The sequence below is a fragment of the Chrysochloris asiatica genome, unplaced genomic scaffold, assembly GCF_000296735.1.
Source record: "Chrysochloris asiatica unplaced genomic scaffold, ChrAsi1.0 scaffold00119, whole genome shotgun sequence".
Classification (NCBI taxonomy): Eukaryota; Metazoa; Chordata; class Mammalia; order Afrosoricida; family Chrysochloridae; genus Chrysochloris; species Chrysochloris asiatica.
In genome coordinates, this window is record NW_006408637.1 from 8219951 (window position 1) to 8231197 (window position 11247).

At 42.1% G+C, this 11247-nt stretch overlaps 1 protein-coding gene across 1 annotated transcript in view; it reads right to left on the reverse strand.

The window, feature by feature from the left end:
• Positions 1-184: 184 nt before the first annotated feature.
• Positions 185-11247, reverse strand: part of LOC102816376 (mitogen-activated protein kinase kinase kinase MLK4-like) — a 122702-nt gene continuing 111639 nt past the window's right edge. Inside the window, exons 7-10 of the mRNA XM_006868590.1 lie at positions 7518-7668; positions 7063-7160; positions 3834-4616; positions 185-612 (exon numbers count right to left, since the gene is read on the reverse strand). Of these exons, the coding sequence (XP_006868652.1) occupies positions 185-612; positions 3834-4616; positions 7063-7160; positions 7518-7668 (1460 nt within the window). The remainder of the gene's footprint in view (positions 613-3833; positions 4617-7062; positions 7161-7517; positions 7669-11247) is intronic.

Sequence of the window (11247 nt, forward strand, 5' to 3'; positions counted from 1 at the left end):
ACCAGTAGACAGCGAACAGCAATCTTGTACAGGTTTTGAGAAGTTAGACATTCTGCACTGCTACTGGGTGACGTGGCCACAGCTTTTAAAAACACAGCAGTAAGTAACAATTTGAAGGTAGATACACTATCATAATTTGTTCACCTTGAAAAAGAATTTGTTTTAACAATATAAGGCACTTAATTTAAGACAGAAATTCTTTCTCCAGCTCATATATGGATGGCCGGCTGGCTTTGTTCTTCATTGTGAACAAAGGCACTGTGTAGTCCTTCGGCTGACCTTCCACATCTGTGTCCAGTAAGGAAGGCATGTGCAATGCAGTTCTCTCCTTGGCACCAGGGAAGCAGTGAGGGCTTGGTCCTGAGTGACCCACTAGTCTGTCCGTTTGTGCAGGTGGAGATTCCGTACTCCATGGGGAAGACTGCTGGGGATCCAATCGGCTTCTCAGGGAGGCAGGGCGGGTCCGAGGTACACTAACAGCTCCTCGTGTTGCTAATGAGTCCTCTACACTTGGCAAGAGATCCTGAGGAGCTGAAGAGGGGTGTGGCAGCCCCCAAGTCTGCCTAGGTGGTAGCTCAGAGGCTCCAGGGTCTGAGCTCAGAGTTGCACCAGCTGGATGAAAAGACAAGACATGTGCAATTAGGAAGGCAATGACAACTACGACAAAGAACTAGGAAGACAGCTCAACTGGTAAATCTTGAACAAGCACTTTCACAAAATCTATGAATGCAAATTTTCTAAACTGTTTCAGATCTGATTTTTTTTGTTTAGTGAAAAAGGAGCTCTGGTAGCGTAGTGGTTAGGAGTCAGGCTGCCAACCGCAAGGTCAGCAGTCCGAAACTACCAGCGGTTCCGTGGGAGAAATATGAGGCATTCTGCTCCCGCAAAGATTTATAGTCTCGGAAACCCTGTGCAGGGTCACCATGAGTCGGAACCGACTCCAAGGTACCTAATAAAAACAGCCAAGTTATGAATCGGGCTGTTAACCTCAGGGTCAGCAATTTGAAACTACCAGCTGTTCCGCGGGAGAAAGATAAGGCTTTCTGCTCCTGTAAAGATTTATAGTCTCGGGTGGAAAAGTGGGGAATAATATTAAGATGATTGCTGTCTTTCGAAAAAAAAAAAAAAAGATTCATAGTCTCGGAAATCCTATACAGGGTCACTATGAGTCGGCACGGAACATAACAACAACAACAACAACAACAACAACAAGAGTGCTTCAACCTATAGAAACGGAACTAAAAACATCTTCATCGTGCACAAAACCAAACCAGTTCTCCACACTGTCGGTTCTGCCCATGAATAGAACTGTACTCCATAGGCTTTCCATGACTGTAGCCTTTCCGAAGCAAATTGCCAGCTCTCTCTTCTGAGATGCCTCTGGGTGGGTCTCAACCACCAAGTTTTCAGTTGGTCCAGCACTTAACCATTTGTACATAGTGCACAGGTCAATGATAACCATAGTTACCTGTGAATCCGCTGGAGTCCTGGTGTGGCGCTGTGGGATAATGCACTAGACTGCAAGGCTGGTTTGAACTGCAAGGTTGATGGTTCAAACTCACCTCAGAAATCTTATACAGCGTTGCTGAGTTGGAACCGACTCAACGGTACTTAACAACAATGAATGGGGTAGATTTCAAAATGGATTAGAGTGAAATCAGTTTAATACTTTTACAGATGAGAGTTAATATGATCAAACTACTTTTAGTTGTCATTTGGAAAAATAAAAATAGGGAAGTAGTTAGGTATTTATATGTTACCTCTTTATTCTAAAGAAGGGGCTTGTTACCACTTTAGTTGGTAGCGTAGTGGTTACAAATCGGGCTGCGAACCTTAAGGTCAGCGGTTCGAAACTACCAGCCACTCCGTAGGAGAAAGATGAGGCTTTCTACTCCCGTAAGGATTTACACCCTCAGAAACCCTGTACAGGGTCGCTATAGGTCGGAACAGACTCGACGGCACTTAACAACAACAAGTAAGAAGAAAAACATGAGAGCTTGTGAGATAATTGTGCTAGGCTTTCTGCTTGTGCAATTATAAATTGCTACTATGCTATTGCATTACAAAAGAATAATAATCTAATTTATCAAATGACAATAAATAGTAATCTGAGAAAAAAACAATGGTGAGAACTGTCTAGGTGAGTACTTGAAGGAAAGGGGTAGGAAAAAATCTGGGGAATAAATAAAGGCAGTTCTGGTTGTAACATAACTTTGTATAATCAACCCTTGCAGGGCATTTTACACACTGAAAAGCATTCCACTGGTATTACTCATGAGTTCTGAGGTAGATATCATTATCTTCATATGGAACACAAATAGGCAACTGGGAACAGCCCTCGGTATGCTATTACATTTTTACCTTTATCCTAATATTAGTAACGATTGTTGCTGCTGTCGTTAAATGCTGTTGAGTCGATTCCGACTCCAAGGAGCTTGAACCACCGACCCTGCAGTTCAAACAACTCTGCAGTAAAGATTAGGCTAGTATATTATTATCACCTCCATTTTACAGATTAAACAACTGAAGCACAAAACGTTTTGCCCAAGGTCACATGCAAAGAAGTCGCAGAACTGAGAAAGAGCTGAGACATGGAGCCAGTTTCCATGGTCTTCACCATCACACCAGGATGCCTCTCAAGGCAATAAAATAAGGAAGCAGGTTAAATAACATCCTCAGGATCACAAACGAATCAAATGGTACGATTAGAACCTGAACCTCGTTAGTGCCAGACTTCAGATCACCTCAGCAGCATGTCTCCTTCCGAGTCTCCTTCAGTATCAAAGGACCATTTGCCGACAGATGTTTAAAACGTGAGCACCACTCTAACACAAATAGCATAACTCTGTATATGTGAATATACATCGACTGAGTACTAGAGCAGGAAAAGATACAGATGTGAGGAGGGAGAAGACATTACTAATTCATTTGAAAACTTCCAGGTTCAAATTCTGGCACCACTACTGACCTTGAGTGATCTAGTTAAGTCCCTCTCATTTCCAGAATTAGAAAAATTATGAATTTGTTTGTTTTTGAGCTTCCTCATCTAGACATAGAGTAAAGCAGGACACAAGGGCTCTCACTGGAGGTCAGAGGACCAGATTTAGCATCGCTGTAGTGGCTGTCCCTCTCAAGTCTGGTTTAGATTTGGGCAAATTACTTGTCTTCTCCATAACACGAGGGAGCTGGGTCAGCCTTTTCCATGTTCTCTTTCGGTTTCACTAAGTTAATATCGATGTAAGTGGTTGTTGGCTGCCATGGAGACGGACCCAGCACATGGTGACCCTGTGTACCATGGGATTGGAGCACTGGGATCCAGAGTTGGATTAGCTGATTTCTAGAAGTAGGGTTTCCAGGCCTTTCTTCCTCCCATTTTAGTCTGGAAGTTCTGCTGAAACCTATTCAGCATCACAGTTACACACAAGCCTCCACTGACAGGTGTATTGGTTGGGGATTGAACCTGGGTCTCCCCCATGTTGTCATTTAGTGTTGTCAAGTCAGTTCCAACCCACGGCGACCTTGGATAGGGTTTCTGAGCAGGGGCTGGTGTATCTGAACCACCAAACTGGTGTGGCGCTGTAGGATAAGCACTGAACTGTTAATCACCAGGTTGGTGGATTCTGGGAAAATGTAGTTAACCTTCTTCCATGCAGAATCCAAACTGTAGCTCAATTAAAATCACATTTAAAAGAATAGAACGGTAAAAATCAAAGAACTTAAGTGAACAATAAAATTAATTTTAAATGCATCCCCTTGGGGGGGGGGAAATCAGATGCATAGATATAATTTTATATTTCAAATTCTACACCTTTTACCCAACTAGCACAGCCTACCTGGGGTCTGAGAAGCATTTCCATCAGACATGGTCTGTCTGTGATGTGATGTTCTTCTATTTGAAGACACGTAAGGCACATTTCCAGGTGTCTGTTTTATGGGGGAAGGTAACAGTTTTTTCAGTAGACTGTGATCCGTCTCGAGTCTTGACAAAGCAGTTGGCTCATGACTACTTCCCTGGACGGCAGAGCGAAGATGCGGAGCAGGGCTCTCTGGGTAACAGGTGCCGTGGGTGCTACCCACAGACACGTCCTCACTGTCGGTCTGCAATAAACACTTTGTGGACAGCGAAGGCACAGACAGAAGGGTCACAGCACTTGACAGAGGCAGGGCGGGCGGGCTGCTGACTTCCTCTCTCTTAGACTGCAGCCTTGTTGGAGGGCTGCTACTTCTGCGGGACTTGGAGGCACGCTGGAAGATTCCCTCTCGTTTCTTCTTGTCTTCCTTGAGCAGCAACTCGTCAGGAGCCTGTGCCTTCCCAACCTCTCTAATATCCAGTCCCAAAGCCACAGATGCCAGAAGCATGGTGCACCCATATAGAGCAGATTCCATCCTCTTTTTCTGGGGTGCTCTACTCACACTATTTGCAGGAGTTACCTGAGGAGAGTCTAAAGCAGAGCTTACAGAGCCCCGCTCCTCCGGGCTTTCAGATACCTCAGGACTCTCCCTGTGATCGTCTTTGCAAAGAGGTAGATCAACATAGGCTTGATTAGGCAACTTTATTTGCTTTGGTTTTCTGTTGTCTAACCCATCAAGGGAAAGCTTTGGCTCTTCACAAGCACCTGAATAAAAGTAGAAATGTACACATTTCAGATCTGTTTTACAGCAAAAATTATTTAACTTTATGGTGGTGGTGTGCCGTGGAGTCGGTTCCAACTCACAGAGACCCTGGCACCGGGTTTCCAAGGCTGTAAATCTTTATGGGAGCAGAATGGAATTAAAAGCGAATGTAATTTTTCCACAAACTTTTTGAAACTCCCTAGTATTGTAAAATAAAGCTAACAGCTACTAAGATAACTATTCTAAATCAAGTCCTGAGCAGGTCAGCCAGTGACTCATCTAAGGTGGAGTCCAAGGAACTCAGGGCTCGACTGCTCCAGGCTCCATGTGGAAGCGCAAGAAGTCACCTACAGGCGTCTATTATTCCAGTGACTGTCCTTTCTTGACATGTATCATAGAAATCAGCGTAGAAACAGTTACCAAGATGCAAAAATTCACACACATATATACAAGGGCACTCTGATGATGTTACATGTCATCGAGTTGGTTCCAACTCATAACAACCCTGTATAGGGGTAAGGCTTCTGAGGTTACAAATCTTTGTGAAAGCAGAAAACTTCATCTTTCTCCCCTCTGAGGGCTGGTGGGCTTGAACTGCCAACCCTGTGGTTCACAGTCTCATGCTTCTCCTATACAACCATCATGCTCCCTGGGCATTATTATGTTATATTATATAAAATCTGTCCTCCTCAAACCTCAAACAATGTCAGATGTCATGACCTATAGCAAGCCTGGGTTTCAACCAGTGGTTATGCAACAGATCAGGGTTTCTCAGAGTGTCTTGCCTGGACCTGCTGCACCTGCACTGCCCGGGAACTGCTGGAAATGAGAATTCTTAGCCTGCCCCAGACAACTGAACAAGAAATTCAAGGGGTGGAGCCCAGCTTCCTGGGTTTTAACAAGCCTTTACTAAAGTTTAGGGGTCACTGCAAAAGAGAAAGATTCTCCAAAAGGTTATGGAGTCCCAAAGGGTTATATATTATGCTGGCTGAAGAAGACGCTACCATTTCTTGTCATTATGTGCTTAACCATGAATGTATTCATTAAAAACTCCTCCATCTGGTTTGACAGCAGCCTACAACAGAACCTCCAATTATTGTTCCAGAATGATGTCCTAAACAAACAAACAAACAAACCAAATCCACTGCCGTCAAGTCAATTCGGACTCACAGCAATTCTAGAAGAAAGGTGCTCCGTAACCTGGACAAGCCAGAAGGCCGCTTTTCTCCAGCCAGACACGTATTCCTCCCATTGGTGCTCTTTGCCCCAACTGCCCTCTTCTACCTTAGGTCATCCTTCTACTCTCTACCACTATTTACCCAAGTCCCAATGCCCCTATTAAATGTTCTCTCAAAACACTATCACTGCCTAAGCCTGGCCCTGCCCATCTCTGCACCCCTGGCATCGCTCAGCTGTCCCTTCCGCTTGCTTGGAGACCCAGTTGGCTGTGTGCATGCCTGCAGAGAGGATGCTTCTAAGGACATGGTCACTTGCGTTTTGTTTTTCTTTAACCTTCTGTGGATCTTCTTGGAACAGTACTTTCATAAAGTAGGCACTGATTGCATTTTGGTGACTCGAATGCACAGTGTATGTAATGAGTAACAGAGAACATTATCTACCGCAGTGAGAAAACATGAGGAACAGACAAACATAATCGGGATTGAAGTTAAGTAGGTATCCCTTCTACATACTATGTGCATCACTGCTGACCAGTAAGACCCACATATCCCTCCTCACGGCTTTACATGGACCCGTCTATCATCTTTCCCATCCCTATGGCCACCGGCAAGTGTGTGTAGCACAAGATAATATAAGTCGTATCTATGAAGGTCACCTAGGAGTCCTGGGGTGGCACTGTAGGAGAATGGTGGTCCAAACCCACCAGCCACTCCTTGGAAGAACGATGAGGCTTTCTGCTCCCATAACGATTTGCAACTATGAGTTAGAACCAATTTGAAGGCACTAAACAACACTACACTAGGGGAGCACAGTGATTCCACAAGCTAAGCACTGAACTGCAAAACCATAGAGTAGGCAGTTTGAGCCCCCCAGCTGCTCTCTGGGAGAAAGATGAGGCTTTCTGTTCTGGTAAAGATACACAGCCTCAGAAACCCTGTAAGAGGTAGCTATGAGTCGGAACCAAGTGACAGCATTTAGCAACAACAGAGCATTACTCTGCCTCTTTGTAACTGAGTTTGAAATTGCTTATCTGGGTAAACGATAGCAGCTACAAATTACCTAACAACATGTGGAGTCTAATTATTATCCACCACAAAGGGTTACTGGACAGAAAATAATGTGTGAGTGTAAGTAAAAACTTAGGCAAAGTACATGTTAATGTTACTACTTGCTAATGTTTTCTGTGATACTTCAGTGATCCACGTGGGCATCAGAACACACAGAAGCTAAGTCTAACTTAAACAAATTTTCTCCCTGAAACATATTTACCTGGCTGGTCCACAAATAATGAAGCCAAGGGCATGGTTTTCTGATTTTTTATTAAGATAGTTGACCAAGGACTGTTGCCATCTGAGAGAGGTCGTACTCTACAAAAGAAAAGATACATATTTTGATATGACATAACCACAAGACAGACACACAAGGATTTGGTAGGTGCATGCCAATTACAATATTTTTAAGGTAGTAAAGAGTTATGAAGAATGTACAAAGTACAAATAAAACCTTTAAAAATAACCAAAGAAAACCAGGAGATTTTTTTAAGTGCTTAACTAATCCCTAATTAACATGATAACCTCATACTAGAAAATGAAATGAATACTCAGGTCTCTCTGTAGTAAATGCATTGTAAAAGATCGGCTTGGTCCATCCCTAAGTCCCTGCACTAAAAAAGACAGTGTTTTCTCACAGCAAACACTGGCGAACCATGGGGAGCCCATTTGTACCTTTCTTTGCAGTCAGTTCTTTCTTTCATCTGAATCGAATTTGGTCCCCAGGTACAACCTTTTTTCTTGAAATTCCTTTTGACATCTTCAAATTCTTCTTGACGACAGACCGTGTTCCAGCCCCAAGTTTTATTACTTTCATCTGAAGTCACTAAACAGGGAGGTAGAAACAAAGTAACCTATACCAGCTTTGTTAAACAAGTTTAATGAGGTCAATCAATGAATCCGGTATGTGTTAAAAAATAAGTAAATCCAATGGGACTGGATTCATCTGGAAAAAATGAATTATTTCATTCATCCAATCTATGCCACATTTATTAGTCTAACCATAAAAATAGGATGAAAACTAAAATAAATCAACAGAAATGATGCAAATTCAAGATAAGCTGATAGCAAAAATATGATTGTCTATTTCTGTACTTAACAATCTGGGACAATGAGGGTTTCATTTTATTTGGAAAAAAGAGCCAAACCGAATATTTAACTTAAAATGAAATTACTATTAGCACTCTAAATTTTTTTTAAGTAAATCTATTGAAGTTTTGAACTTGAGGCACAATAATACTTTTAAATTTAAGCTAACTTTTCATTCGTCATCATAATTTCACTAAGTCATCATGATAGTTTGGCTATAATTGCCTTTTAAAAATCATTCATCAGAAATATTTGACAGTTACACCATTGCTTGCCCTTTCCACAACCTTATAGGGAGGTTACGCTCCCATGCACTTCCACTTTTTTATTACTTGTGAATCTCCCTGCCTTTAAGTGCATTTATAATGGATCTAGAAATGTGATTACTACTGTAACACTGTTTGTGGTTACTGCTAAGTGCCGATGAGTTGGTATCGACTCATATCAACCCTATGCACAAGAGAATGGAACACCGCCCGGCCCTGGACCAACCTCACAATTGCTGTTACATCGGCATAACCAATGTTGTAAAATCAGTTTAAAATATTATGATGCACCTACACAACAGAATACCTGGCTGCCAAACAAAGAGGAGCTACAGATAAAAATGTTTATACTTAATAAAGATATGTGTGTGTCCAAATAGACACACATACATGGGAAAAAGTCATCGAGCATAGATGTGAAAGTTTAATTAATGTGTTTACCGCTAAGGAAGAGGATTGCTGATATAAAAAAGGAAGTTTTAACTTAGCTTTATATTTTAACAATCTGAGGTCTCATGGGGGATGTCTGCTTTTGTTTCATGTGTTTCAATATTGTTCTTTTTTTTTTAATTGCATTTGGTAAAAGTTGTGTAATAAATATATTTTCAACAAAAAAAAAAAGGAAAAAAAGAGTAGCTGCTAAGCCTGCTTATGTGGCACTGTAGGATCAGCAATGGACTGTGAACCACAAGGTCAGCAGTTCAAACCCACTCACTACTCCTCAGAAAGCCTATAAAGGGTCAGTATGAGTCGAACCGACTCGACGGCCCTTAACAACAGCAAACAACTCAGTGGGATTTGGTTGTTTGGTTTGAAGGTTTAGGATCATGGATTTCATGGAACATCCCAGTTAACGAAACTAAGAACATGCTTAGTGATTCTCTTCTACTTCCTACTACATAGGGCAGTGCCTAGGGTCTTAAAAGCAGGCAGCCATCAAAAAGATAACAACTTGTCTCTGCTAACCGGGAACAACAGAGGAAGAGGGAGAGTTAGGGGTAAGAAGATGTGGGTGGTGTGGCTAACTGCCTCCATGAACAAACTGCCGCCTTTGCCAGGAGACCAGAAGATCAGGATGATGCCTGGCCACCACTCCTGAACATTTGGAGTCAAGATTACACGGAAGATTCCTGATCGAGAGGGAGAAATGTAGACTCGAATTTTAAATTCTCATAGACTCCAGACTTCCTGGAGCATGGGTGATAGATGAACCCCTGAAACTACTGTAAACCAAACATATTCCCAGGAGTCTTCTTAAAACCAAACAGTAGTTTAGCCTAACTGGGGAAAATGTCTGCCTTGAGCACATGGTCTTTTAAGAGCTATCTATATATGTGGTTACGAATCGGGCTGCGAACCTTAAAGTCATCAGTTCGAAACTACCAGCCACTCTGTGGGAGAACGATGAGGCATTCTGCTCCAGTAAAGATTTACAGCCTCGGAAACCCTGTACAGGGTCGCTATGGGTCGGAACCGACTCCACAGCACATAACAATAACATATGAGCTCAAACTGACACACAGCAAGTTGAAAGTTTACACAGGAGCTGTCAGGGCAGCGAGTTGATGTTAATGGTGGAGGAAAAACTCAGAAAAGGAGAGTGAGAATGATCGCATGACTTGAAGGATGTCCCCATGTCACTGAATTGTCCACATGCCAGAAGAACCAATCGGTGCTGGAAGAAGTGTACCAGAATCCTCTCTGGAAGCCAGGAGGGCCAGACTTCATATCATACTTTGGACATACTGTCCCTGGAGAAGGCTATCATGTTTGGCAACATGGAGGGTCAGAGAAGAAGAGGAACACCCCCCTCCAAACGAGAAGGACTGGCACAGTGGCAGCAGCGATGGACTCAAATGTGGCAACAGTTGTGAGGTTGGCGCAAAACCAGGCAGTGTTTCGTTCTGTTGAGTTAGGAGTCGGTACCGATCTGATGGCATTTAACAGCAACAACAGGACATTTTCATAACTTTGCCTCCAACAAGCTCCACCACATCCAGAGATAATGTCTGCAACCAAGGTAAATACCTGTGTACAAATATCCCTTGTCAGGTGTACATACTTGGGGGTAGACTCCTTCAGTCATGTGTGTCCACGTGCGTCTACTCAGAGGGCAATGACAGTGTAAGATTTGTGTCGTCTTTCACTTTCACACTCCTCCATGCCTTCCCTTGCCTTCTTAATCATTTTTTTTTTTTGCCAATCTCTTATTGTATATTGCCTTCCCCTTCATCCATGCTAACATATGTCTACTATCCTTCCCTACCCTCCCATTCCTGTTAAATATCTAAACACAGTTCTGAGGGTACGAAAACCTTTTCCTGACTTTTCTTAAAACAGTGTTCTCCTGCAATATTTGTCCAACTGGGACTGGTTAATTTCATACAGCTTAATGTTCTCTACACTCATCCAAGCGATAAGGTCTTCCCAGATTCATTAATGTTTCTTTAGCATTGTATAGTATTCTTTTGTTGCTGTTGTTAGAACAACTCAGCAAAATAAAATACCAGTTTATTGGTGGACAACATTGTTTCACACATACATCAAATAGTCCAATAGATAAATAAATAAATAGCAACTTCATAGACAAAAAAAAAAGGAAAAGGAACTTTATCTTTAGCCTTTTTTAACCAACTACTTATAGTACAGCTCAGTACATACACAAAAAAAGTTACTGGAATGCTCAGAATAAGACTGTAATTTTAGTTGTTGTTGTTTTTGCTTTTTTTAACAACTTTTTTTTTTTTTCTCCTTTGAAATTATAATGAACATGGTCACATCACAAATAAAGTCAGAATTAAGACAGAGAACGCTCCAAAGGCTGGTTTGGTCGTCCGAGATCATTAAAAATGACTGAGCCCTAACAATGTGTACAAAAAATATAAAATGTACATACAAAACGCAAACAAATTTTCCTTTTCGAAGTACTTTTAAGAAAAACAAAAAACAAAAACAGGGCGTTGTTAGTTTTGGTTCATTTTTCTCCCCTGTTACAAATTCATGCTGTGGTTTTGTTTGGGTGGTAGTGAGCGTGTGTTATCTGCGGTGGC